Source organism: Mirounga leonina, unplaced genomic scaffold, assembly GCF_011800145.1.
Source record: "Mirounga leonina isolate KUSES-001 unplaced genomic scaffold, KU_Mleo_1.0 Mir_357, whole genome shotgun sequence".
Classification (NCBI taxonomy): domain Eukaryota; kingdom Metazoa; phylum Chordata; class Mammalia; order Carnivora; family Phocidae; genus Mirounga; species Mirounga leonina.
Genome location: NW_023270702.1, coordinates 11,741,153 through 11,769,037, shown reverse-complemented (window position 1 = coordinate 11,769,037; position 27,885 = coordinate 11,741,153). Strand labels below are relative to the sequence as shown.

The 27,885-nt window shown below is 37.1% G+C and overlaps 1 protein-coding gene across 8 annotated transcripts in view; it reads right to left on the bottom strand.

Annotated features, from left to right (window-relative positions):
• The window catches only part of ANK2 (ankyrin 2), a 322,635-nt gene that overhangs the window by 89,172 nt on the left and 205,578 nt on the right, over positions 1-27,885 (bottom strand). For 6 of the 8 annotated variants that reach the window (XM_035030308.1, XM_035030300.1, XM_035030302.1 and 3 more), the window contains 7 exons: positions 23,353-23,451; positions 16,759-16,956; positions 13,713-13,811; positions 13,096-13,194; positions 7,453-7,650; positions 3,242-3,340; positions 2,431-2,529 (listed from right to left, as the gene is read on the bottom strand). In XM_035030308.1, the coding sequence (XP_034886199.1) occupies positions 2,431-2,529; positions 3,242-3,340; positions 7,453-7,650; positions 13,096-13,194; positions 13,713-13,811; positions 16,759-16,956; positions 23,353-23,451 (891 nt within the window). The remainder of the gene's footprint in view (positions 1-2,430; positions 2,530-3,241; positions 3,341-7,452; positions 7,651-13,095; positions 13,195-13,712; positions 13,812-16,758; positions 16,957-23,352; positions 23,452-27,885) is intronic. The other 2 variants (XM_035030305.1, XM_035030306.1) reach the window with 1 other exon arrangement.

The following is a 27,885-nucleotide window of genomic DNA, read 5'->3' as shown; positions in this document are numbered from 1 at the left end:
CTTCCATATCTTCTTATGTTTCTAATTATTAGCATTTTGAATGATGACTTTGAAAACTCACACTAATTTAGTTGAGCCCACTCACACATTGCATTAAGAATTTCTGATACATAAACTTAAAAAAATAAACATGTAATTACATATTTCTTTGGACCAAGGAAGTTGGAGCTGCAAGTTATATTATACATAGTAGCGGAAGTTGTATTATTCATTTCTCTTTCCCTTGAAACAATCTGAGTGTACTGAAGTGTGGTGTTATGTTCCAGCCTTGCTTTGCTGAATAGGACCCTTCAGTTACCGCTGGGTAAAAACATTTGGGATCAAGTCAGTTCTGCGTTGTCCTTGACAACTTCCAACCCAGACCTTACACATCATTGCCTCACTAAGCATTACTATGTGATATTCCAAATGTAACAGAGTTGGTGGGAATGGTGGGGATGTAAACTGGTGCAGCCACTATGGAAAACAGAATGGAGATTCCTCAAAAAATTAAAAATAAAAATATGGTCCAGCAATCCCACTTCTGGGTATTTATCAAGAAAACAAAAACACTAACTCAAGAAGATATATGCACTCCCATGTTCCTTGCAGCATTATTTATAATAGCTAAGATATGCAGCAACCTAAGTACCCATCAATGGATGAATGAATAAATAAAATTGCGGACACACACACACACACACACACACACTCTAATATTATTCAGCCATAAAAAGAAATGAAATCTTGCCATTTGGGACAACATGCATGGACCTGGAGGGCATCATGCTAAGTGAGATAAGTTAGAGAAAGACAAATACTGTATGATCTCACTTATGTGTGGACTCTAAACAAAACAAAACAAAATCTGAACTCATAGGTACAGAGAACAGATTGATGGTTGCTAGAGGCAGGGAGTGGGGAGTTGGGAGAAATAAGTGAAAGGTATCACAGGTTAAAAAACATGTTTTAAGCGAAAGAAAATGGATTTAAATGTTACATTATATTGGATGTCCTATTCTCAGCTATCTCCTCTGTATTTAGACGGAGGGATCCTTCCCTCAGGAGGTCAAGAGGAGGTGATTAGAACATACCACATCTTTTATAATGCATCACCAGTAAAAACACAAAGAGATTTAAAACTATGTACTAAGAACAAAAATGTTTTACATGTGCATTTAAAAAGGAAGCACTATTGTTATTCATAGGACCGTAATCAAAATGTTCAGGTAGTGTGAGAAAGCATTATAAAGGTTGTAGTCTAAGGATAGATGAGATTTAAATAAGTAAAAGAGCATCTTAGGAGGGTAAAATAGGAAAATATTTAGTTGGAAGAAAGTGAAGCACGAATAGACTAGTTCAGTTGTAGGGAAGTTATGAAGTGGTCATCTGGCAACCTACATTACATCAGGTCACATTATAGAGGCTCAAAATCCTGGAAAAGGATGACTAGATCAGAGAACTCCTCAGGAGAAGGAAGCAACAGGATTTGATAGCAGGTAGGAGAGTGAATGACGACAGATAAGATTTTAGGTCTAATGAATTGCCGTTAATGACCTGTAGTGATGTGGAAGTTAGAGCAGTGTATACAGTTAACAGTTAAGACCTTTGGCCCTGAGCCAGATTGTCTGGGTTGGAATTCCAATTCTTCCAACTAATACTTTGTGACCTTAGATAAGTTATTTAAATTCACTATGTAAAATAGAGATGGTAATAGCACCTGACTATGAGGTGCTATTTAAGGATTAAATGATTTAATATATATAAAGTCATATATAATGTATATGTGACTCCTACCACGCACTTAATGAATATTAGTTTTAAAATTTAAAAAATGAGAGGCGCCTGGATGGCTCAGTCAGTTGGGCGCCAGACTCTTGATTTCGGCTCCGGTCATGATCTCAGGGTCCTGGGATCGAGCCCCACATTGGGCTCCACACTCATCAGGGTGTCTGCTTGAGATTCTCTCTCTCCTTTCGCCCCTCCGCCACTCACATGCTCACTCACACATGCTCTCTCTCAAATAAATAAATAAAATCTTAAAAATGAAAGGCACAGAGTCTCAGCTGCCTGTCTATATTTCCTCATGCGGAAGGAGGGGGTTTCAGGAAGGGGGACCAAGGCCTTGAAACAACATAAAGAATTGGCCAGAACATCAAAGTGTTCTATCTAGCAGGCTTCTTTTTTTCTGTAGTAAATTGTTAACTGGATAAGAGCTACTTAAGCTCTATAATAAAAGTAGTTCTGAAGCTAACCTACATTGCTGACAGAGGCTCTGAGAATGAAAAGTCTCAAACACCTGCACAAAACTATACTGCTCATTCAAAGTCACTTTAGAAGAACTAAGAAGGAAAAAAATACATTTGTAGCTATGGTGAGCTAGTGAAGTATTCATATGGCTGAACCTCTTTGCTTACAGAAAATGAAAATGAGTATAAGGATTTTATTTACCTTGGTTTTTGCATTGACGTTTGCACCCTGCTTCAGAAGAAAGTTGACCATTTTCACATTTCCATAGTGACAGGCCACAATTAAAGGGGTGTAACCAAGCTATGACAAATACATAAATATATAAATAAATAAATGCATACATACTCTAGCAGTTAATACTCAAAGGGAGAGGGATTAGGTAGAATCTCAGTAATGGTAGGAAGGGTAAAGATTCTATTCCACTGTATAAATATTACTGAGCAGATTATTTACACTTCCTGTGGATACAAATATGGACAGATCCCTGAGCACAAGGAACTTAACACCAGCAAAGGAAATCAGACATGTGTATGACTTCATCTGACAAAGAGCTAAAAGAGAGACACAAATAACTGGATCTGAAAATAGAGAAGAAAAACTGAGTCTGATGGGAGGATCTGGAGGAGATGCATGAAAATGTAGCTTTGGTGGGCTTGAAAATTTTTATGGCATAGAGAAGGAAAAGCCATTTTCAAGACCAAGGGTTGGAGGCAAGCAAATACAGGAAGAAAAGAGCAAGTCATCGGGACTGGCAGAGCAATAAGGGAGAGAGGTTGACTTAGCCAGCAAAATTAGAATCCTTTTATAAAGGGTCCTGATATCATGATCTCCATTTGGACTTGATTCTGGCAAAAATGGAGAACCATTACAGATTTGTGAGTAAAAGAGAATCATAATTAATTCAGAATGGACTTTTGAGGAAGGGTGCTTGGACTGGGGGTGACCTGAATGGGGGCTACTGGGAGTCATCCAAATCAGAACCTGTCACAATATTGAAAGTGATTCACTTTACCTTCGTGTGAGCATCCTGGTCAGCCCCGTGCTTAGTAAGAATGTCAGCAACATTCACTTTATCTTCCTGGGCTGCGAGGTGTAAAGACGTGAGTCCACTCTATAGAGAGAATGGAAGCAAATGGGTACATTTGAGGAAGAAAATATGTTTCATCATCTATAATAGCATGTCTTGAAAAAATCCTGGAAAATTCATAGCCTCTCCCTAGCACCTGCAACTTTTGATCTCTAAAACAAACACTCCAAGTTAATATGCCTTTCTAAGACATATTCTCTAAGTTAATCAACAAATTACATTTTCTTTATTTGGGTACTTCTATTATGATGTGAGAACTTTAAAATAACTCAGCTAATAAGCTTCCAAACAACATTCATTTCAAATCCATCTGTGCCTCCTGCTGAATCTATTTATTCCCTTAAATAATCAACCAACTACTACTTCTACTTTTTAACCATAGCAATAATCTATATTTTCATCAATAAAATATTATATCAAGGTAAAAAATGTACAGAGTTATAGGAAACGAGTTCAGAACAGTTTTCTCCAGCACTCAAGGATAGTATACTATTTGGGGGGTTCCTCTAACTGCTAAATAAAAGTAACCCCATCATTTATATATAGCACCATAGACTGGCCAGTTTTATATAAAATGTTTGGCATTTATACATCAAGTAAATATTCTGATTAATTGTATATACAATTCAAATACAGTTAAGAACTAATACAAGATGGAAGCATGGAGAAAGGAGAGGGAAAGGGTGCTTTCCTCAGTCAATGCCACAATCCAGCAGCCTCACTATGTGTGCAAGTAGTCTCCAGCACACAAAACTGAAATGAAAAGAGTATCTTTAAAACGTAAATCATTTGGGTATTTAACAGGTGTTTTCTGAGAATCTTTCATATGCCAGGAGGTATTCTAGGTATTTGAATATATCAGTGAACAAACATTTCTGCCCTATATTCTAGCTAACAGTATACTCATACCCTATGTTTCTCTCCCCCCTGCAACTGCTCAAATACCTAGTATATTCATCCCTCCCTGTATGTCCTGCAGCTATACATTGAGTTAGCGAACTTAAGCTCCGACCGAGTTGGCAACACCCCCTACCCCCACTCTCCCAATTCATGTCCAGGGAGATTCTACCAGCCCCCCTGACTGTGGCTTTGCAGATCTGCCTTTCCACAGTCAGCCAGGTTCTTCAAAATTCATGATCTCTAGCCAGGGTGTACTCCTAGAAATGGATAAATCCTCTGATCTTTAAAAAACATAAGTGATATGTACAGAGGGAAAAACATTCTCCAACTAGAGAGAAGGTTTTTTTTTTTTTTGAGGGCTTGGGGCTTTTTAATCCTTACAGTTCTGGCTGAGCTCAGCTTTGAGTTTCATAAACCATCAGGATGAGATCAAAGATATACCCTTTTGCATTAAAATGTCCTCCCTTATAAATACTATCTAGTTCTAAAGTATAAACAATATGAATATTGGAACAGAAGATTCTTCCTCATTCTGATTTTCTTCATATGAAAATAGCAAACAAAAATATTTCTCTTTATGGAGACAACTGGTCTTTTAAAAATGTTATTGAAGTGACTATTAAAGGAAATAATCATCATATATCGAGAAGACATTTTTAATGGCATGTCAAATATATGTGCTGTTTTCTACACTATTTGCAGAATGGATTTTCTACAGTATAAGATTACAAACTAACAGCCAGTATGAAAATCCTCTACAATTTATTATGATAAATTTGTATACCTAAATCAAATTATGAAAACTCTTCTAATAAATCAAGAAAATAGAAGATGTTGAAGGAATTCGTGCCAAAAAAAGGAATTTATTTTCTAAGATGCACTAGAGGACTCTACAACTGGTTCTTTTTTTTTCCTTTTTTTTTTTTTTTTTAGATTTTATTTATTTATTTGAGAGAGAGAGAAAGCATGAGGTGGGGAGGGTCAGAGAGAGAAGCAGACTCCTCGCTGAGCAAGGAGCCCGATACGGGACTCGATCCCAGGACTCCAGGATCATGACCCGAGCCAAAGGCAGCCGCTCAACCAACTGAGCCACCCAGGTGCCCTCTACAACTGGTTCTTATTATTACATGGTGATTTACTCTAGTGACAAATACATCATACCTCTTTTTAGGATAGCACCCAAATCTAATATTGAAATCATTGTTATAAAGATAACATAATTACTTTGTGGTCCAAAATTGAATATATTTCTTCACTGTGGAGTATGCAAGTCAAAAATATTCATTAAATATTTGCTGATTGACTGCTAAAACCCTCTCAAAGGAAGTAATATGTTTAGAAGAATACCATTAGGGAGGGACATAGTTAACTGATTCCAGATATGAATATAAATTAAAAACAGCACTATCAGAAGCATCACATGACCAGTTTCATGAAATGTCTAGAATTTCATTCTACTCAAAATTTTCCTTGCTTATGGATTTCTCGTGTTTATTTTCAAATGAAGATTTGTTTTTAACGGACAATAAACACTATCTGCCCCCTTCATATACAACTGGTCTTAGTGAGAATATCCCCAGTAGGGGAAATGATCACCTGGATGGCATGATGTCAATGGCCACAAGGAAATCCATGCCCCAGACTTTAATGACAGCTGAGGCATTGAATTTCACCATAAGGCTTTAGCATGTTCATTTCTGTTAAAATGCAAATATCTTTTGGAGGAATAACTCTATCAGTAACTCTCCCACTATACTTTAAAAAAAGATCCATGAGGACTTCTGATAAAGAACAAAGAAGCGTATAAGGGCAAGGGATTTACTGGAATACTTCTGAGTGATAAAGACACAGAATAGGACTCTAGAGGCATTCAGGCAACTTGTCTTTTTCAAAACTATTTCTAAAGGAAATAATGCTACATAACCTATTGATAAACATTATTTTTTTTTAAGATTTTATTTATTTGACAGAGAGAGACACAGTGAGAGAGGGAACACAAGCAGAGGGAGTGGGAGAGGGAGAAGCAGGCTCTCCGTGGAGCAGGGAGCCTGATGTGGGGCTCAATCCCAGGACCCTGGGATCATGACCTGAGCTGAAGGCAGACGCTTAATGACTGAGCCACCCAGGCACCCCTGATAAACGTTATTAAGACCAATTCACATATGAGTTTCCAAAAGCACTAATTAGCTCAACAGTGAGATGTAGAAAACACAGTACTTGTGTATTTGTGAAAAATCCTAAGAAACTTAATTTTCACTAAACCTATACTTTGTGTTACAAAAAGCATTAAGAGTTGTAAGTGATGAGCTAACTTGTAAATATAGGCTTCAATTTTTAGTTTCTCAGAAGCTGACTCCAGTGGAGTACATAAAGTATAAAATAGATATACATTAAATAGGTAGGTAGGTAGGTAGAGTTGCAGATATATATGTAGAGAAAGAGGGAAATGTATAGACAGACATGTAATTGTAAAAATCCAAGTATTTCCATATTTGAATAATGTCTTTTCCCCCTATATTCCTCACTCTTACTCTATTATAGTTAATATGCTTGCCTACAAAGGCTGAAATGACTGAGGTTCTTTATTAAAAACACTGATTCTCTGGCCGCCACCACCAGAACCACCCAAACTAAGCTAAAGTTGGCTCAGAAATCTCTATTTTACTGAGTTCCCTGCATGCGTCCCTCCCCCAGCCCCCAGGTGCCTCTTATGCTCAGCCGGGCTGGAGAATGGCTTGGGTAGTGGCCATGGACCAAGAGCTTAGAATCAGTTGTTTGGGCAAGAGCCCAAATGAACTGTCACCTCTCTCTCTCTCTCTCTCTCTCACTCTCCCTCTTTCTGTCTGAAATTTGGAATTAAGACCAGCAGGTACTATGGCAATCTGGACGGACTGCTTTAACTGCCGTGATGTTAACTCTTGGGAGCTATAGGGTCACCACTTTGGTCACATACACAACGAAACAGAGAAAGTAGATCTGTAGAGAGAGGTAAATGAAACTGACTTGCAGGGAAAAGTCAAGATTCAAAAATGCAGCCATACAGGCAGAGAGTCGGCCTCTTGCTTCCTTGTGGTTTTTTCCTCATAAGGCTCCGACTGTTACTGTCCTTGAATTCTAGAAGTAATCTCTGTTTCCTTTTAATACATCCCCTCCTTCTGTTCCAAGTTATCTTTGATCGGTTTCTGTCTACATTCATCTGAGAGACTCCTGGCTAAAACAAGAGGCAAAAACAATACCTTGGTTGACATGTGGATATTGGCTCCCTTATCCAGAAGCAAGGTGACCATATCTGTGTGCCCCTCCTGTGAGGCCAGGTGGAGTGGGGTTACTCCTTGTTTTGTTACAATGTTAGTCTCTGCTCCATAGTTCAGGAGCGTGGAAGCTATCTGCATTTGATTCTTCTTGGCAGCAATATGTAAAGGAGTATAGCCATTCTAGAAAAAAAAAAATAAAGCAAATATATCTTGTAAGCTTAGCACTTGCCCTAATATATATCTCCAAAGGAAATAAGAATCTCTAATCAACAGAAAAGTTATAAAGTGAGTTTATAGTAAATCCAAATTCTTACCCATTGCAAGTTCCCATCTAACAACACCCAAATCTTTACAACCAATATCACAAGGCACCCATTCTATTTTAAGACAGGTATAGACACAAAAGCCCCAAAGTTTAACAACTTCTTCTTACAATATTGGTTCTTTCCTGCAGAGCAACATAAAATAAGCCAGGTTCCTCTCCTACATGACTGTCCTTCAAATACCTGGAGATGGTTTTCATATCTCCCTTTAGGCTTCTTTTCCAGGTTAAACTTCCCCAGTCCTTTAACTATTCTTGATAAAAGCCCCATTGCTAGACCTCTCCATTAAGGATGACCTGTTCTAGACTGATTCTAGTTTGTCAATAGTGCTCTCGAATTGTGCAACCTGGAACTGAATGCTATACTTCAGACACAGTTTTAGTAGTACAGAATAAAATGGAATTCTGTCTTTGATCTTGTTATAACACTCCTGCTATTATGCTTCTGGGTGGATTGTACTTTTTATTCATTCGATAGCTATTTAGTAAGTTGCGAGCATGTGCCAGGCTGTGTGCTAGGTATAGGGATACAGAGGTGGACAAGACACAATCCCTGTCTTTAAGGGGTTGCATTCTAGTGGAAAATATATTAAGCAACAAAATTGGCTTATATCAATCCTGTGTCCTATTAAAATCCTAGATTTTCCACTTGTCTCTACAACCTGTGCGCTCAAAAGGAGAAATATGAGGATACTAGTTTTATGTGGCAGTTTGTAGAGAGGACCAGAGGAATTCATACTTGGCTTACAAGAGCCAAACGTTAATCCCTATACTTAGTTAAAAGAAAAAACAAGCAAACAGACCTCTAGAACAAATGTTAGTATGGAACCTATATTGTTTCCTTTCCTTTCCTTTTTCAAGTCTGGTAGAATTTTCCATGAAAAACGTGTAATAGAAATTAAAAAGAGTGGCCTTGCCATGAACTGTGATATAATGAAGGTAAAGACAGCATAACGATCAATTGCTTCTTGTGAATCTATCATAAGATAATTTTAGGTTATGTTATTTCCTGAAGTCTAACTGCAAAGGGTACCAAAAATTAAAAGGAGTTTTGAGAACTTAAATATCTTTACATGCCATCATCAAATCTTGATCCTCAATGATCTGATCTATCTACTCTGCCCCATTTCTCCAAGCAAAAATAAGCATCTTTCAGTTCAGATAAATGATATTTCTCTTTAAGCTGCTGAGGAAATTTGGCAGCTCTCCTTAGAAGCCTGTTCATGGTCTGATCATTGGTCCCAGATGCTCCAGGTGTTCTAGAACACTGCACTTGGACCATGGGCTCTATTAAATTAAAGGATACATAAATTTTTGTGGACCCTGTAAGTTTAGCATCTTTTTTTTTTTTTTTTTTTTGCTATAGTGTGTTTTCTTCAGTCCAAATGTCCCCCATTCCTGCACGTGGGCTCTACCAAAGTTAGGTGAATTATCAGAGTAAATCTACCAAGGTTAGGAAGTCAGAGACTTACATGGAGGAGGACAGGAGGTTTTATCAAAACAACATAAGAGATCATTAAAAAGAGTGTCAATTTTGGCAATATAAGAGATCTGACTGTCCAGCAGATACTTGATCTACAAGATCTAAATAGTCCTCCTACTCCGCATAGAGTGAAATTTTTTGGAACCAAATAACCACACACAGAAAAAAAATCCAGTGAAAACTAAGAAAAGCTTCTGGGCTCTGGTAGAAAGAAGCAAACAGGTTCTAGAGTCCAAGGGATTATGTCTCTGGCTAGGGCAAGTGGTTGCAGTGAATACAGAGTCAAAAGTGGAGATGGGGCGGGGGGGGTGCCTGCGTGGCTCAGTTGTTTAAGCATCTGCCTTCGGCTCCAGTCATGATCCCGGGGTCCTGGGATCTAGCCCCCACATCGGGCTCCCTGCTCAGTGGGAGTCTGCTTCTCCCTCTCCCTCTGCCCCTGCCCCCTGCTTGTATTCTCTCTCTCTCTCAAATAAATAAATAAAATCTTAAAAAAAAAAAAAGTGGAAATGGGGCTGGGGGTACAACCAACTGGAAGCCTCTTGGAGTGGCCCCAGAACTGAAGGACTCATGCTCATCAACAGGCTGGGGCAGATGAGTGGAAGATACTAGAGGAGCCTCCTGAACACCACCCTACTATGATTCTGGAGTAGAGGTTGCTCTACCTGGTCTTATGGACTCTGTGTGTACCTAAGAGTAAGGGCCATACACTGTACAGGCTAGAGATCAGGGCTATATTTGTCTTTTTGGGAAAACCATACAGATTATTTTATAATTTAGGTCCTCTCTCCCAAGTAGATTGAAAGTACCTTGTGGGAGGAGAACAAAGTTTTACTACACTTCTTTCTTTATACATAGTAAGAGTTCAAATAAAGTGTTGTTGGGTATTGATGAAATCTTTCATATCTATATTGAGGATGGCCAGCTTGGAGAGTTAATGAAAAAAGTACTGGCATGTTAAAGGAGTAGGTATTTTTATTCCATTGAAATAGTTGCTTAGTCTTCATTCTTTCATTTAAATGTATTGAGAATCCACATAATACTATATGAGATAATTTAGGGATATGTAGATGAATATGACATGATTACTGTCCTCAAGTAGTTTATCATCTAGGATGAAGAAAGACATCAAATAAATGCAGAATTGATGAGACTACTGAGAGAAGGGTATAAAGGAATAAGAATGATATGCATAATTATAAATATTTGCCCTCCTCTTTTTTTTTTTAAAGATTTTATTTATTTATTTGACAGGGAGAGACAGTGAGAGAGGGAACACAAGCAGGGGGAGTGGGAGAGGAGAAGCAGGCTTCCCGCAGAGCGGGGAGCCCGATGTGGAGCGGGGAGCCCGATGTGGAGCGGGGAGCCCGATGCGGGGCTCGATCCCAGGACCTGGGATCATGACGTGAGCCAAAGGCAGACGCTTAACAACTGAGCCACCTAGGTGCCCCTGCCCTCCTCTTTTGATAGTTAAAATATTTTATTATTAGTGTATATTGGTACCAATAAAATATGCATGTATATGTATATATGTAGATGTATATGTAGGTATGTTATAAAGTTATGTATATTTATATTATATCATATATAATATATACAAAATATATGGTATTATACAGAGTGTACTTTTTATATAGAATATCCCATTTTATTATATGTGTATATGTATAATTTAAATAGCCTGGTAATGGGTATTAAAGAGGGCACGTTCTGCATGGAGCACTGGGTGTTATATGCAAATAATGAATCATGGAACACTACATCAAAAACTAATGATGTCGGGACACCTGGGTGGCTCAGTCAGTTAAGCGGCTGCCTTCGGCCCGGGTCATGATCCCAGGGTCCTGGGATTGAGTCCCACATCGGGCTCCTTGCTCAGCGGGGAGCCTGCTTCTCCCTCTGTCTCCCACTGCTTGTGCTCTCTCTGTCAAATAAATAAAATCTTAAAAAAAAAACACAAAAAACTAATGATGTAATGTATGGTGATTAACATAACATAATAAAAAATAAATAAATAGACACATGAGTACACATATACATATTTATATAATAGAAGTAGAATAATTCTCTCTCCACTACTTTGGGACATAGTGGACCTAATGGTTAAGAGTGCTGGTTCTAGGAGCACCTTGCTGGCTCAGTCAAAAGAACAGGTAACTTTTGATCTCAGGGTTGTGAGTTCGAACCCCACATTGGGTGTAAAGATTACTAAAAAAAAAAAAAAAACAACTAAAAAAAAAGAGTGCTGGTTCTAAAGTCAAATTGCTTGAGGTCAAATCTCAGCCCTATCACTTATCAGTCAAGTGACTTTGGACAAACAAATTAATCTATTCAAATCTCACTTTTTTATCTGTAAAATAGAAATTATTATGACACCAATCTCATAGCATTATCATGAGATTAAATGAGATAGTGCATGCAAAGTGGTAGGTACAGTATTCGGTAAATAAATGGGAGTTGTGCTGTTTTATTATGTCATCTAACATAGCATGAATATCTTCCTAACACAATAAATACTTTTTAAATAAATCCTGATAAAATATATGCTTGAATTAATGAAAGATATAGTGATTATTTTATGTATTATGTGAGATTCATGCATATTTTTGGCATAATAAAGGGGCAACTCAAATAGTGAGAAATGCCCTGTCCGTTGGTACAAGTCTCAGTTGGCACTGTCTCAGAAATTGGTGGTATATATACATCAAAAAGGAATTCCTAGTCTCAGAACTTAAAAGAATGTGTATTAGAGTTAACATGGATGAAATACTTAAAGAAAAAAGAAACGAAGAGCCTTTCATATACCATAATGAAAAAATTGAGGCCTAAAGGAATAAGCAAAAAAAAAAAAAAAAAAAAAAAAAAAAAAGGTTATGTTATGTCATAACATTCTGGTTATAGGGGAGGAAAAACCTACTGCCTTTATTATGTTTCATTTCTCAAAATTCAAAACTTTAGTCTCTAAAACACTGCATGTTAGCAGTAAAAGTCACCTCTACTGTTTTGTAGGCATATCCCCTTAATCTATGCTGACTTTTAAAAAATCTTTTTTTTTTAATTTTTTTTTTTTTTTAAGATTTTATTTATTTGCGAGAGAGAGAATGAGGACAGAGAGCATGAGAGGGAGGAGGGTCAGAGGGAGAAGCAGACTCCCTGCTGAGCAGGGAACCTGACGTGGGACTCGATCCCGGGACTCCGGGATCATGACCCAAGCAGAAGGCAGTCGCTTAACCAACTGAGCCACCCAGGCGCCCTGACTTTTAAAAAATCTTAAAAGGCTTTGTGGAAGTAACTGGTAGAAATAATAATAATAAAAAATAGTCAGTACCAAAAGCTACTATCACTAGGACTATTTGCAGTTATACCATACCATGTGTTTAAAGAACAATTCCCTAAAACAACATGGAAGGAGCTAGAGAGTATAATGCTAAGTGAAATCAGTCAGTCAGAGAAAGACAAATACCATAAGATTTCACTCATATGTGGAATTTAAGAAACAAAACAAACAAGCAAAGGATAAAAAGAGACAGAGCCAAACCAAGAAATAAACTCCTAACTCTAGAGAACAGACTGCTGGTAATGAAGGGGGGTGGGGAGGTACGATGGTTGAAACAGGTGGTGGGGATTAAGAAGGGCACTTGTCATGATGAGCACCAGGTGATGTATGGAAGTGTTCAATCATTCTATTGTACACCTGAAACTAATAAAAAACTGTAGGTTAACTACACTGGAATTAAAATTTAAAAAATGAAAGAACAATTCCCATGTGCAGTCTGATTATAGTTGCACCCTATCTCTGCCAACCCTCTTCTGTGGTCCTCACCTTGGCCGTGGCATGCGGGGAAGCGCCCTTCTCCAGTAACAGCAGTGCTACCTTCTGGTTGTCATAATGAGCAGCAACGTGGAGCGGGGTAAGGCCGTTCTGTAAAGGGTGTGTTTAAATTCAGCATTAATAAATTAGTGTGAGCTGCCCTGAAGCTACCCAAATGCATGGAAACTGGTATCGATTAAGTCCATGTTAATTAATTAATATGGTCAATAAAAAATCAAATCAATACCTAATGATTTTCATATTAGAAACTTAGCTAAAACTGAAAATGTCTGGTGGAGTGTAAGTTGGCACACGTTATCTGGATAGCCACCGTAAATAAAAGTCTGAAATGCTATGCAAGAATTACTACATTAGCATTGCAAGGATTCTTCTAAATTTAGTGCAGAGGACACACATTGAAGGCACAGCTCTAAATGCCTTCTAAATTAGTGTGGATGTGGACAGGTCACGCACGGGCAGATATCCCCCTCGTGTCTATCTGGCATAGTTTCATCAGTCGCCTTCATATTCCTTTCAGAAGACTGAGAAAAATATCTTGAAGTACAGATCTCCAAAGCTTCCAACCTGACTGAGTTACGTAACTGTCATGTGTTAGTAAAACTCTTTACCTTCCCGGCAGAATCTGCGGCAGCGCGGCGTTGTAAGAGGAGTTTTGCCACATCCAGACTTCCATACTTGGCTGCTACATGCAGGGGAGTAAAACCCTTCTGAAAATGTGAAGAAACAAAAGTAAAATGTCATCTTTATTTTTGTGACTCCTAACAAAATCTTTTTGTTTGTTTGTTAACATACTGAGCAAACAAACTATGTTGAGTCTCTATTTGGGAAAAATATTAGAAGCATTAAATCTGTTAGCCATAAACAAGGACTAGACTAAAGAAGGAAATTTAACATGCAAGAGTTTGGCTTGATCGATTGAACAAAACAGATTTTATTTTAAGGGCTTGCAAACTGAAATTTGACTTTATAGGTTTGAAATTTATAAAGGCCACTGGTGTCCCTAAAATGGCTCTCTTTAGTGATTGGGGGCAGGGGTGGAGACAGCTTGTCTTTTTCCTGCTTCTAAAATTAATAGGATTGAGACAATAGCTGCCTTCTCTCCAATCCTTCTTTTTCTATCCTTTTTATAATATCTGAATTCCAAATTTCTTCATTTAAATTTTAGGATATTTCAGCAGCCCTGGTAAAAAAATTGTTACTGTGATTCAGTTGATTTGCATTTTCTGAAGAAATAGCAAGATAAATGGTCGACAGAGAAGAAAAATGCTCACTACTAAAAAGTACCTCCTATCCTGTTATCTAGCCCCTTTCCCAGAAGACCCACACTGTATAAAAGACCAATTCCTTTTGTAAAATACACTCTACTTCCGGCATAAGTTTGAGCTGATTGTCAGACTTTTAAACACACCAGTGTAAAGCTTTTTTAAAAGAATGCTCTGTTACCCATGTTTATATGTGCAGATTCAATGTCTTGTGTGCCTAACTAATGTCATTCTCCGTCATTAGCTGTGTTACAAAAACAGCCAAGTCCCTGGACTCAGATCTCAAGGATGGCACGGTTCCTACACCATGATCTCAAATCCATCCTCTTGGCCAGACAGTCTAACCACATGCTCTTCTGGCACTAAAGTGAGAGTGGAAGAGTTCTAACGCTGACCGGGGCCTGTAAAACACACCAAGCAAATGTGCCTGGTGTAGGTGGTCTAAGGTATGGCTTATCCTTGGGACCACTGAAGCCCTCATCACAATACAGAATTTCTCCCAAGAAACAATACTGCCCTTTCACAGTGTCACCACACGAATTATGTTTAATTAAAATGTTGTTTTTCTTTTCGCTTCTTTTTGAACATTTGGTACTAATCAGTCCTTGGAGGAGAGTGATTCTTTCACTTTCTCCAAATGTGGGACAAATATAGGAAGTATTTCCTCCTCTTGCATTAGTCCGTTTCAGTCAACATTTATTGTTAATGTTCTCCCTCTGCTCAATGTACACAATGATTGGGGTGACACTCAGGATGAAGTAGAATTCTTTGAGAAAAAAAAATACATGATAAGGAAGAAAAAGAAATGCCTTGTCCATAAAGTCCTGCTGGAATAGTGATCCAACCCCTTTATAAATTTGGAACATATTATTAGACAAAACCACACAGAATCTTTACTGTAGAATCACAAAATTGGGGTTGGAAAGCATCTCTTGAGTCATACATCTTCCTCCTTCCCCATGTTAATTTCCTCAGGATTTCATTTACCCTCTGATATGTAGAAACACTCAAATAGCTTTAATGATGATGAGTCAACTATTCATCAGAACCCCAGTGAGTTCCACTACTGAACTGCTCAATTTAATAGTTCCTTCCATTTAACCTCAGTACTTGACTATGGCTTTAGATATATCTTTTAAATTCTAAAAATCTTTGCAAGGCACTATGTTGTATTCTTTATTTCTGTATTTTACATATCTGAATTTATTTGTCACCTTCATCTGGTGAGATGATCACCCAGTCTTTCTTGGGTTGTTGTTATCACTATTACATTTGTTGCTTAGTTTCTGATTTAAAAAAAAAAGACTTTTAAAATCCTTTCAGCTCTTCAGATTTCAGCATTGGAATAATTATCAGTTTCTTACATTAAAACATGTTTTATAGCCACAGGCAACCAGATTAAGTCATAATGGCTAGTGGGCCGTTCCTACTTCTAGGAGGACAGATGCCACAACATTCCTTGAGTTCATACTTCTCCCTCAGATGTAGTACTCATGACTATTTGCTATGAGCAAATTGAAAATGTCTTTTAAATAAGATGAATCACTGTTGTATTTATGGGAATTATTTTGCCTTGCAAACAATACACTTGTTGTGGACTTTAAACTTGTCTCATTTTTCTACTCTTCTGTACCCATCCAATTTCTTTTGCTCTGATTAGCTGAGTGTGTTCATGTTTTATTCTAAGTCATATCCAAGTAGTGAATTTCAAATAGAATGTATCAAGTGGAAAAAAAATTATTCTGCCCTAGCATGAAACTTTGAACATAAGTAAAGTTCAGGCTGGTGTATACAAAGAATATACAACCAATAAAGTGCTTCTCTAGCCCAGCTCTATTTAGACACCGTAAATACCCAAGCAAGAATATAGCTGATAAATATCAGAGAGCAGAATGGGAATGACAGCTGATACCAGAGCTGGAAAAATGCAGAATCAAGTAAGGTGAACTTCTAGATAGTACTAAAACTCTTAGCAAATATACTATTGCCAATTTAATGCAATTTTCTTTTCTTCATTAGTAATACTAGTTCAATGTATTTGGGAATCTTCTATTTTTTCTCTTGGGAATACATTATAGATTTTCTAATGGAAAGAGAAGAGAAAGTAGCCCTTGCTCTATGGAAATAATCTTAGTTAAAAAGGCACCAGACACCTGTATTAGAAACAATACTACTTAGAAGGATGGAATCCAGCACTGGTTATTGAAAATATTATATGGGATTTCAAAATCCCCTTTGATGATTTAGGAAATGAATCTAAAATATTCAAATAGAAAGAAGTAAGTCAGAGCCTAAAGAAGATCTACCCTTCTTGATACTGTGGATAGTAGAACAGAGGAAGCCTGACTCAGGATCCCTCTTCATCCATGTTGTCATGGAGCCATCCCCTTACCTTGGTAGCTAAGGAGTGGGCTGCTCCTGCTTCCAAGAGGACTGATGCCACATCTACCTGGCCTTCCCTGGCAGAGATGTGCAATGGCGTGTACCCATTTGTCGTGGCTGCATCTGGATGAGCCATATGTTGTAGAAGCAGCTGGACAATTTCTGTCTTACCCAGGCGAGAGGCAATGTGCAAAGGTGTCTGTTCCTCCTACAACTCAAGTCAAGTCAAAAATTAGTGCCAGAACAAGCCAGACTTCACTGATAACATATTTCACTCAGATGTTTCCTGACGTCTTCTTGGAATCTCTAGGAACCCCTACCCAAAAAGGAAATTATCACTACTCTGACCACGATTTATTTTATATTTTGTTATGGAGGTGACCTGTTTGGTCACAAAAATCTTTCTTAGATTTTCTTAGTAGTATGTACTTCCATGAACTTGGTCATTGTTTCCTGGGCACACCAATATGTTACTCAACTCATTAAGGCTTCAGCCCTCACTTATGCTTAAATATAAACCAACTTGTGGTTCTGAATAAGAAAGAAATCTAGTCCAGAAGTACTAAGACCTAGATTCTCATCCAAAAGCTTTCACTAAGAGACAGTATTTATTCTGGGAACTATATCAAGAGAGAAAGAATGAGGGATGCTGGGAAAACTGTTCTTACTCCACTCAAACAAGCCAAGGATAGAAATACTGGTCATTTTCTTCAAGGAGAGACTTCAGATAAGATATTACGATCTGATTTTTTTTTAATGTTCCAGGAAACATTACAGATGGTTCTGGGACTTACATCCAGGATTTCAGGATGAAATGGAACTCCGGCAAGAAGCAAAGGGGGTTAAGTATTTGCCAAGTGCTTTTCATTTAGAAACACAGAGAGGACATAGCTAGTATAAGAAATAGGGAGGATATGTTGGAAGAGGCTCAAGAAATCACCTGACTCTAATGTGTAGTCAGAAAATATTTTCATTTCAGTGTTAAGAGAACTAGGCCAAACCATTCTTTTATAAAAAGAAAATTGAGCATAACCTTAGTGATGAAAAGAAGGTATGTCTTTACAATGTGTTCAAGGGCATGTCATAATCAAAGTGAGGAAGGAAAAGCTGGGTCAGCTTTCTAAGCTAAGAATGAATGGAAAAAGGATATAATAGAGTGGGGAAGAGCTGTTCAAATAAATGTAGTATCTTAAAGTATAAGAAAGAAAGTATTCAGAGGGAGCCACAGAAGGAGATGGAATAGCATTATATGAATTTCAGGGTGGTGAGAAGTAAGTAATAAATAACAATAACACAAGTGTTTTAGTAATAGAATTGGAATCTTTTTTAAAAATGCAATTTATAACCTTCCTTCATGTACAGTGCATACTTAATCCTATTCTTACAAAAGACCCGAAAGGAAGGCATAAGATGTATTATTAGACCATTTTCTGGAAAGCGGAGGTTAAGGGGAATTAAAGTGGTTCTCCAGGATTGTTCGAGGTCACCAGGCTATTAAAACAGGACTTGAATTCAGGCATTGGATTCCAAAGACATTCATTGGCCTATACATCCTACAGAAATAGACACAGTAAGTTGGCCACTGAGAAAACTAACAGAATGAGGTGACTCTCAATAGGAAAGGAGACTGACAACACTTCAGAAGATACAACTGTTCTCTGAAACACAGCAGAGAAGAAAATAGACAAATGGGGGAAATTAAATTACAAAGATAAATAGAGAACAAAACAACAGTAAAAGAACTGAAGAACCTAAGAATAGCTATCATGAACATCTGTCACTTCTGGGTTTCCCTTCTTGCACATCTACCCAGCACAATTTGATAGAGGCAGGTATTGCAAGTGACATAATCTAAAAGATGTTCTTGATGAGTGAGCGGGAGACCTGGGGCAATGAAGACACCTTCATCCAGAGCCGGTAGCAGCCAACTATTCGGTTAAATTATCAACTCTTGTCCCTTGGTTCTCAGACCCCAGAGCATTTAGGTACTTGATTTTGTTTGTTTGTTTTTGTTTTTAATTTTTTTAAGAAATAAACTGCCTTGCCTACTTTCTTCAACTTTTGGTACAGTCCTATCTGAAAGCAAAAAAGGGAAGAACAAACAAGTTTGGTTAGAAAGTCTTTCCACTGGTAACTAGAGATATAAGACCTTTTAAGGTTTGGGTAATTATTTCCCTGTTGAACTGCAAAAGTTGAATTTGCTGCTCCAGACTAAAGTTAATTCAAGCCAAGGCAAAGAATTGGGAAAGCGCAGAAAATAATATTCATGGAAAGGGCTTTAAAAAGGGAGGGTTACCTTGATCCTCTAGGCCTCTTCCATATATAAGGGGTAATAATTCCCTCATCACAAAGTGTCATTGACTGTGATACAGCCTGGACCAGGAAGAGATGAGCTCTGCCTTACTCCCACAAGCTATAGTCTTCCAAAATTAGGAAGACCTGCTGAGCCCCAACTCCTTTACCAAAAGACAGAAATAGCAATGGCTTAGACAAGGTTCAAAGATTTGATCAAATTTCTGCCATTAATTCCTAGCTAACACGACTCTCAGGAACCAAATCGACTGGCAACTAACTCAAGTTTTAAGGTGAATTAAGTTTCAAGTGAGTTTAAGCCTCGGGGCCCTGTGATTGCTCTATCCCTAAACCAAATGCCAGCCCTCCATAGTGTGCCAACAGAACATAGGCACCTCAAGTAAGAGAGCTCCCCAATGGGAGGGCCCCAGTGGTCCTCTCAGTCATATCCATGGAGGATACTGGACAAGGAAGGACCTTTGTGAGGGCAGGGTCCGGGGGCAAGCACACTGACTGACCAATGAACTTATGCCCTGCAGTCCCTGGTCTCTTAGTCTGTCCAGCAAAATCGCCTTATGCTCTTGACTTACAAGAGGATGCAGCTCGCACTTTTTAAATGAGAGGCATTGGTGTGGTAAATTATTTTTCTTTCATTATGTAGTGGGAGTAGCGCCATGATTATATAACCATGAGATATTATTTCTAAACCTGATTAAGAAGAATACAGACTACCCAGAGATCTTGCCCTTGGAGTTCAGCATAGTAACTGAGTATAATTGCTGACCATCTCCCCTTTGGGAGGGAGTGAATGATAGAGCAATGTATTAGGTTAAGAGAGAGAGTTTCAGAAGTGCATGCATGTACGTATGCATGCTGGGAAACCAAGAGGTAAAACAGAACTGATAGATTTTCATTTTTCTGTTCAAGAACCCCTACACCCTTTTTCTGGGAAAAGCCCTCCCTCCTTTGGGGAAAGAAGGCATCCCCCACTCCATGTGGCTCTGGAGGGTCTGCCACTCATCTCACTCCACTTCATGGATGCACCACATGAACGGGCATGGATCCCAGGCTTAGTACTATATCCTGGCCATAGTGATCAGCCCAGGTGGGAAATGTGACTAATTAGAATCCTGTTGTTTGTTTAGATAGGAGAGATAAGGTCTCTCTTTATAGACAAAAAGGAGATAATTACGTCAGCAGAAAAAAGCTAGGAGAAAGATCCAGAATCAAGGAAGAACCCTTTTCTTACTCTTTCTAACTCTATGACCTCAGGAAAGACAGCACAATTTTGGATTTCAGGACCCTAAGCCACCCTACAACACATGGTTGCTCTGTGTGTTAAATAAGGTAATTCGTGTTAAAATGCTTTGTGAAGTATAGACCACTGTACAAATGTTAACTTTTGTTAACATCAAAGATTTCCAGGCAAACCTAAAGGGCTAAAAAAAGTAGAAACTCATGGTTAAATTACAACTTAAAATAGAACATGTGAAAAGGAAAACCTTAGCTTCTTGCTGCTCAGTATAATCCTGGGATCGGGAACATGCCCATCGCCTGTGAGTTTGTTAGAAATGCAGATTTGGGGGGCACCTGGGTGGCTCAGTCGTTAAGCGTCTGCCTTCAGCTCAGGCCATGATCCCAGGGTCCTGGGATCGAGCCCTACATCGGGCTCCCTGCTCAGCGGGAAGCCTGCTTCTCCCTCTCCCACTCCCCCTGCTTGTGTCCCTCTCTCACTCTGTATCTCTCTGTCAAATAAATAAAAAAGAATCTTTTAAATAAAAAAAAATGGAGATTTGGGGCCTCACCCCAACCTACTGAGTTCATTCTGCATTTTAAAAAGATCCCCAGGTGATGTCATACATAATGACCTTTCAGTAGCAGGGCTCTATCAGGCTGTGGTAGTTTCTCCTGTCTGCAACCAGAAGGATGCTATAGGGAAGGAATTTTAGTTGCAACTTAGGATAGGTGGTAGAGTTGAAAAAACAAAGGATCATGACATTTGATATTTAAACAAGGAGGAATAAAAAAATTAAAGATTTTATTTACATATGTGGACCATGACACTAAACGTAGTTGTGAAAGGAAGTAAAATGATAGAATTGGGGGCACCTGGGTGGCTCAGTCAGTTAAGCGTCCAACTCTTGATTTTGGTTCAGGTCATGATCTCAGGGTCGTGGGAGTGAGCCCCACATGGAGTGTGCTTAAGATTCTCTCTCTCCTTCTCCCTCTGCCCCTCGCCACTCCCACGAACTCTCTCTTAAAAAACAACAAAAAAACAAACAACAACAAAAAAAAAACACCAGAACAATAGAATTGATGGAATTTGTATGTAAAAATTTTTAAAAAATGAATAAATGTTACAATATTTCAAAGTAAAGAATCTTTAGCTAGTGGTTTGGAGGAAGGGGTTTCAGATGGTATCCAGAAAAGCATAAGGCAATAATAACAGGCTAAATTGATAACATAAAAAAATTGACAAAGACACATGAAAATAAGCAAATTTCTGTTAAAAATAAATTAAAATTTGAATATAGACAAATATTAAACGGTTTTATTTTGAAAGATAAACAGGAAACCCTTTTGTCATTAAATATAAATTACAAACATTTACCAGAAATATTATCACAATTTCTGATAAAAATACTGAAGTTCATGATACTCAGAGTACATTGATTGACCATAATTTTTTTTTAAATAGCTGAATGCCAGGTAACCTGGAAAGGAAATGAGAATAGGCAGAGCACAGAAGTTTTTTTAGGGCAGTAAAACTAGTCTGCATGATAAGGATGGATACATGTCATTATACATTTGTCCAAACCGGCAGAATGTGAAACATCAAGAGTAAACCCTAATGTACACTATGGATTGGGGGATTGTGATGTGTCAATGTGTGCTCATCAATTCTAACACGTGTACCACTCTAGTGGGGAAAGCTGATAACGTGGGAGCCTATGCACGTGTGGGATCAGGGCGTATATGGGAAGCCTCTGTAACTTCCTTGCAATTTGCTATGAACCTAAAACTGCTCTTAAAAAATAGTCGTGGGGTGGGGGAGAAACAAGAAAAATGCCAAGGCTGGGAAGAATACAGTTTGAACAACAAAAGCTCTAAATACATAAGAAAATAAAATATCGATGATGATTACCAAAGAACATTAATTACACTACTCACACAATGGATAAAAAGGCAGATAAAATCCAAAAGGAAAAGGCTAATATCAAGGCTGCCCATGTTTCACCGGATTTTTCATGAAAATCTGTGGAAAAAATGCTATTAAATTCATAGAGTCAGAGAATGTTAAGAAAGTCTGGAAAGGAGTTTCAAGGTTTCTAAGTCCAACCTTTATATTTTAATGATAAAGACCCAGAAGTGCAATGACTTGCCTGAAATGACAATGTGTAGGACTCTAGGCAGATGCTTTCATTCCAATATAATACCATTTCCAAAAGGGAGTCATGATGGCACAATTCAAGCTGAAGTGAGTTCTAGCCCAGGTACATCAAGTATTGAAGGAGAAAAAGTCTTCAAATATTCTACGAGAATCCCAAAGATGCTAATACAAAAGGTAATGGAATGATGTGGAAAAGGCAATTGAAGATATAGTATATTGATAAAAATTACTAGTATATTCAGTGTAGAGGAAGAAGGTGAAAAAAGCAATTGGAAAGTGAATTTAAAAAAAAAGGAAGGAAAAATCAACCTGTAAAGGGATTAGAAGCCAATCAGGAACAAGAGAATCTGATCAAGTAATCTCCAGGGCCAAAATTTTATTTTGGAATAGCGGAAGAGCAGAATGTCTAACTGCGTAAAATCAGAGTAAGAAGAAAAGTAGAACTCATTACAGAAAGGAAGAAAATAAAACAGATAAAGGTACAACATTAAAACTTTGAGTGTAATTTGTTTTTAAGTAACTAGTAAGTAATGTCTGCAAATTTGATTGGCCTTATGGTATGAAATCAATTTTAATATTCATAGTATCTCTATAATATAGGTCATTTTTTAAAAATTCATGAAAAGAAAAATACATGTAAAAATGTTTTCATAGGTTAAAAAATTACTAGGTTATTCAATGCCACATTTCTTAGATACTAAATTATATATTTTTTTCAAATGTCAATGTTTCTGAAATTGGGGTGCATTTTATTGTGTATATTTACTATACCATTTCCTTTTCTGCCTGAAAAACTACTGAATTGATGCTTCTACTTACAGTCCATGGCATTTCTAAATCCGGGAAATGAAGAATAGCATTCTCTCTTAAAGATGGAACTCATGCGCACAATAGGAGAGAACCCCGAGCACCCACACCTACCCTGGCTCTGGCGTCGACAAGGGCACCATTTCTCAGTAGGCATCGGACCACTTCGACCTGCCCTGCCCGGGCTGCCATGTGCAATGCAGTCTCCCCACGCTGCCAAGAAACAAAACTCATTGAGTCATAAGGAAACCCACTGCTCTGTATGGTAAAGGATAAAAATGTGCCTTTTTGTGAAATTCAGCAATCAATCCAAAGGTTTAGGAAATCTATGAAAAGGCATGATTATTTCATAATTATTTAGTCTGGAAAAATACAGTTTTGTATCTTCTCCATCTTCATAAGGACAAAACACATGTTTATTTCATTTTTTTCAGTCTGTAAACTTACCCAAATATCCAGCATACCCTGAGGTTTAACCTCATAGTCAATCTGGCATAACTTAAACTGCTTTAGGTGATATGAAGTCCTCTTTTATCCTTCAAACCTATAATCTGTCATCATCACATTTGACTATGTGATAACAACTTGATCCCATTTTTAAGGAGAAACTCTAGATGCCGAAGATCAGGTCAACACAGTGCAAAAGAATCATGTCATTTGTACCATACATAAGTCATTTTTTTTCAGAATTCAAAGTTTACTTCTGAAATAAACTATTTCATATTGGATTTGTCTTTGTGTTATAAGGCTAGACAATGACCGTTTACATAAGAAATTTGATCTGCCCAGGATGTCCCCCTATTATTAATGATCATATTCAATTATAGACAGTTATTTGAGAGAACTACCAAGAGATGAGTAAAGCATCTGTTAACAGTGTCATGTGTTGAGGTGGGCAGCCCTGGGCATCAGGTCATTCCACAAGTATCTTCGTGCCACATCAAGATACGGCACACTGATCAGGAAATGGTAGCTTAAGCTGTAGCATGAAGGATGGTGGTTAGATGAAAGAAATTTTGTCATTGAGAAGCCTGTTAATTACTGCCTGTAAGAGAGAAGGTTTTTGGTTTTGTTTTAATCAACGTATTTTAAAACCCCATGTAGTTCTGAAGAAGGCAGGGGTTCATACTTCCAAGCAATTTTACAGTTATAAAAAAGAAAAAAACAAGACACTGGAACAGAAATGATTACTTCTAGTCACCACAACTATTCTAGAAAATAAAGCTTATTTCAACCAAGTAAAGTAAACCATTCCAAATCAGCTAAATTGATCTTGAAGTCAGTTGTGGTAATTGGATACTTCTGACTAATTCCAGTAAATAATTTCTTCTGATTCCTTGCACAACTTAAGTTTGGTACATAGCTCACAGGTAATTTTTTTCCTAGTATCTGAGACTCATTCTTTATGAAGTTATGAAAAATTCATTTCAAATGATTTGATTTTGAAAGCATTAAACTGGACGTCTAATATTGTTTTCTTTTTTGTTGATAATTAATTCATTTATCTTCTAATGGCCTTCTTTAATGATGACATGTTTTGACTTTTGCAAAGTAAATGTATCTGGAGTGTGTTGGCTTATAAAAATCACATTATTGGAGTAGCAATATTTGTCTTCAACCTTTGGGTGTATGGCAAGATTTTTCCTCTTTGGACAACCATGATTTCTAACTTGTTTTCTGTATCACTTAAAACCTGTCTAGTCTAAACAGATGAAGTTAAGGTCGAACTATTTGACAACAGCAAAAAGCCCTCAAATCCTTACGCTAAGTCTTATAAAAGTATAGCAATTTTACTAAATTTTACTAATTACTAATAAAGACAAAAATAAATTTCTTTATAAGAAGTTAAGTCAAAGAGGCATCCTGAGTACCTAGTTAATGATAGGTTCATTATGTTTAGTTTACAAGCCAAACTTTATCAATAAGGGGTTTTTACAATGTAAAATGTTTCCAATACTAGTCTTAATATTTCCAATATCCTTATTATATACTTGGAATGATTTATTTTTATGCTATTTATACATTTGAAATCAATGAGTTAGTTATAAAACCTAATCTAAAGTATTAAACATTATAGCCGAAGAAAAGTTAGATATATTTGTATACACACATACATCTCTCCGATTTAAAGCAATGGTCTTGTTCAATCTTATTTAATGACTCTGGGGTAATTGATTTTTATTGTAAATTGTCCTTACCCTTTTGTATTTATATTACCCTTGTTTATATATAATTATAAATAAAAAATGAAAGATATATTATAATGATATAAAATATATATAAAGATATTTCAGTAACTTCCATTTCTTGATTGTTGGGCACCTTATCTTACTCAACAGCCTTGTTTTCTTTATCTTAAGCTCATTCACTTAAGTATTGGGGGAAATTTTAAACATGATATGAAGTGCGAACTTAGCCGTGAGTCCAATGATTTTTATATGAGAAAACTTGGTAATACCTCACATTGTACTCTAGACAGCCCCGAAAGTGCTTAGTTTTCTACTCCCATGGTTGTCAATGAATACTTTGGATTATGGATGTATTACAACTGGTAGTTCAGCTTTCTAGGTTTTAGAGTGCATTTGTGAGCTTTCCGGAAAGGAAGCTTTGCAGTAATAATATCTGCACATGATTGAGTTATTGGTACATCTCACACTTGGAGTGAATTTTGAGACAAAAACAAGACTGGCAAGAGAATGGGTATGCACACATCCAAAGCAGTTACTAAATTTCATGCCCCTCTTCTCAGTTGTTAAAATTGATTTTGCCGACAGCTACATTGACTTCCACTTTGGCTGCATCAGTTGGAAAGCATCAAAGCACAACAGACAGCATTGCATTCAAAAATGCAACATGATTTCAGGCAACACACAAAGGCTCCAAAGGTGGGGTACTTTGGGGTCAGGAAATGACCAACTCTGACACAGCAAGCAGGCAATAAGTGTTCACACAGTTTCTTAATCAACCTGCACAGAGTTTTGGATCCAGTGGCTATATCCTCATGTCCTGAGAATGTACAAGTTCATAGGCATCCCACTGCTAGAGATAAATTAAATTCCTCTAAATGTAGGGTTGCCAGATTTAGCAAACAAAAATACGGGATGACCAGTTAAATTTTAATTCCAGACAAACAATGAATAATTATTTTAGTATAAATATGTCTCAACTATTGCATAAGACATACTTATACAAAAAAAAAATTGTCATTTATCTGAAATTCAGATTTAACTGGGAGTCCTGTATTTTATCTGGCAACCCTATCTATCTACATGGTATCTGCTCCCTGAAGGACATATAATACAAAAATAAAAATGAACAAACAAAAAACAATGAGGAAATATCTTGAGGAGAGGATTACATTAGCAAGTGCCTCTCAAGTATTTGTTTTGAGGGGACTGAAGAGAAAAAATGTGTAATAGACAAATGAGAAGATAAAACAAAGTGAACTTTATAATGAGTGGTAGGTAGAAGTTAAGTTTGATAAAGCAATTATGAAATTCGGGAGTCTTTACGAACCTAGAAGATGTAAACATTTTTATTGTTTTAATTGATATTTTATTTATTTTAATTTTAAAATCTACAGGTAGCCTATATTGCATTTTCTTTTGCAGAAGGGGGAGCATATGAATATGGAGTAAATCCATAACCATCAAATGATTTGGAATTGGCCAGTTAAAAGCCAAGTTAAGAGTGGCCACAGAATCACGCAACCATTTCATGTGGATTTTCTTTAATGATTGTACCAAATTCTCCCCTCAAAAATATTAACCTAGGGGATTTCAATAAAGTATCAGATAGAGTATTCTTGTATATGTTACTATTATAATATGATAACATAATTTAACACAGTATCACCATTGCACCTTGATCCTGAAGGCAATGAAATACAAATAAGGAAAATACAGTATAGTGGGAAAGTATACAGAGTACTTTTCTTGAAAGTTACTAGTTCATACAGCTATCAATTTAAAAAAGAGAGGTGGTCATCATCTCTGCACAGAAAAAGGGTGATGTTGATTTCTTTTAAAGTTCTAAGAAGTGACTAAAAGTTCAACTCAAACCGGCATGTTTTGAAATTACTCTTATCCTTAATGGAGTAATTAAAGATTAATGTATAATAATATTACTTTAGGATCCATAAGCTATAATTAGGGAAACAAACAGAATATATTTCAATTATTTAATGGTTTTATGCTCCAATTGTGAATTATATAGAGTATTAAATAATACTCAAACCAGATAAATTAATTTCAGATGATTTTGTCCATGTATCAGAAACTTTAGCACAGAAACAATGTGTAAAATGCAAAGAAATGAGAATGTGAGAGGGAATACAAATGAAAAGGGACATTGAACATTCTGTTTCACAACTTAAATGGAATGATACACCAAAATTTAACAACAATAGTCAATCACTTGCTTTTGAAAATATGACTCAATAATAAGCACTGATGTTTATTTGGGGAGAGTTATTTCTATTGCATACTTAAAAAAAAATCTCAATATTCCAGTGGTCCCTGTTGAGCTTCAAATACATGACCATACCTTGTGCACAGTAAGGAGAAAATTTGCATTAAATGATCAAAGTTTAAGGGAACAGACTCCAAGAAAATGAAAGAAATAATAAGGAAGTTGGAAGTAAAAATC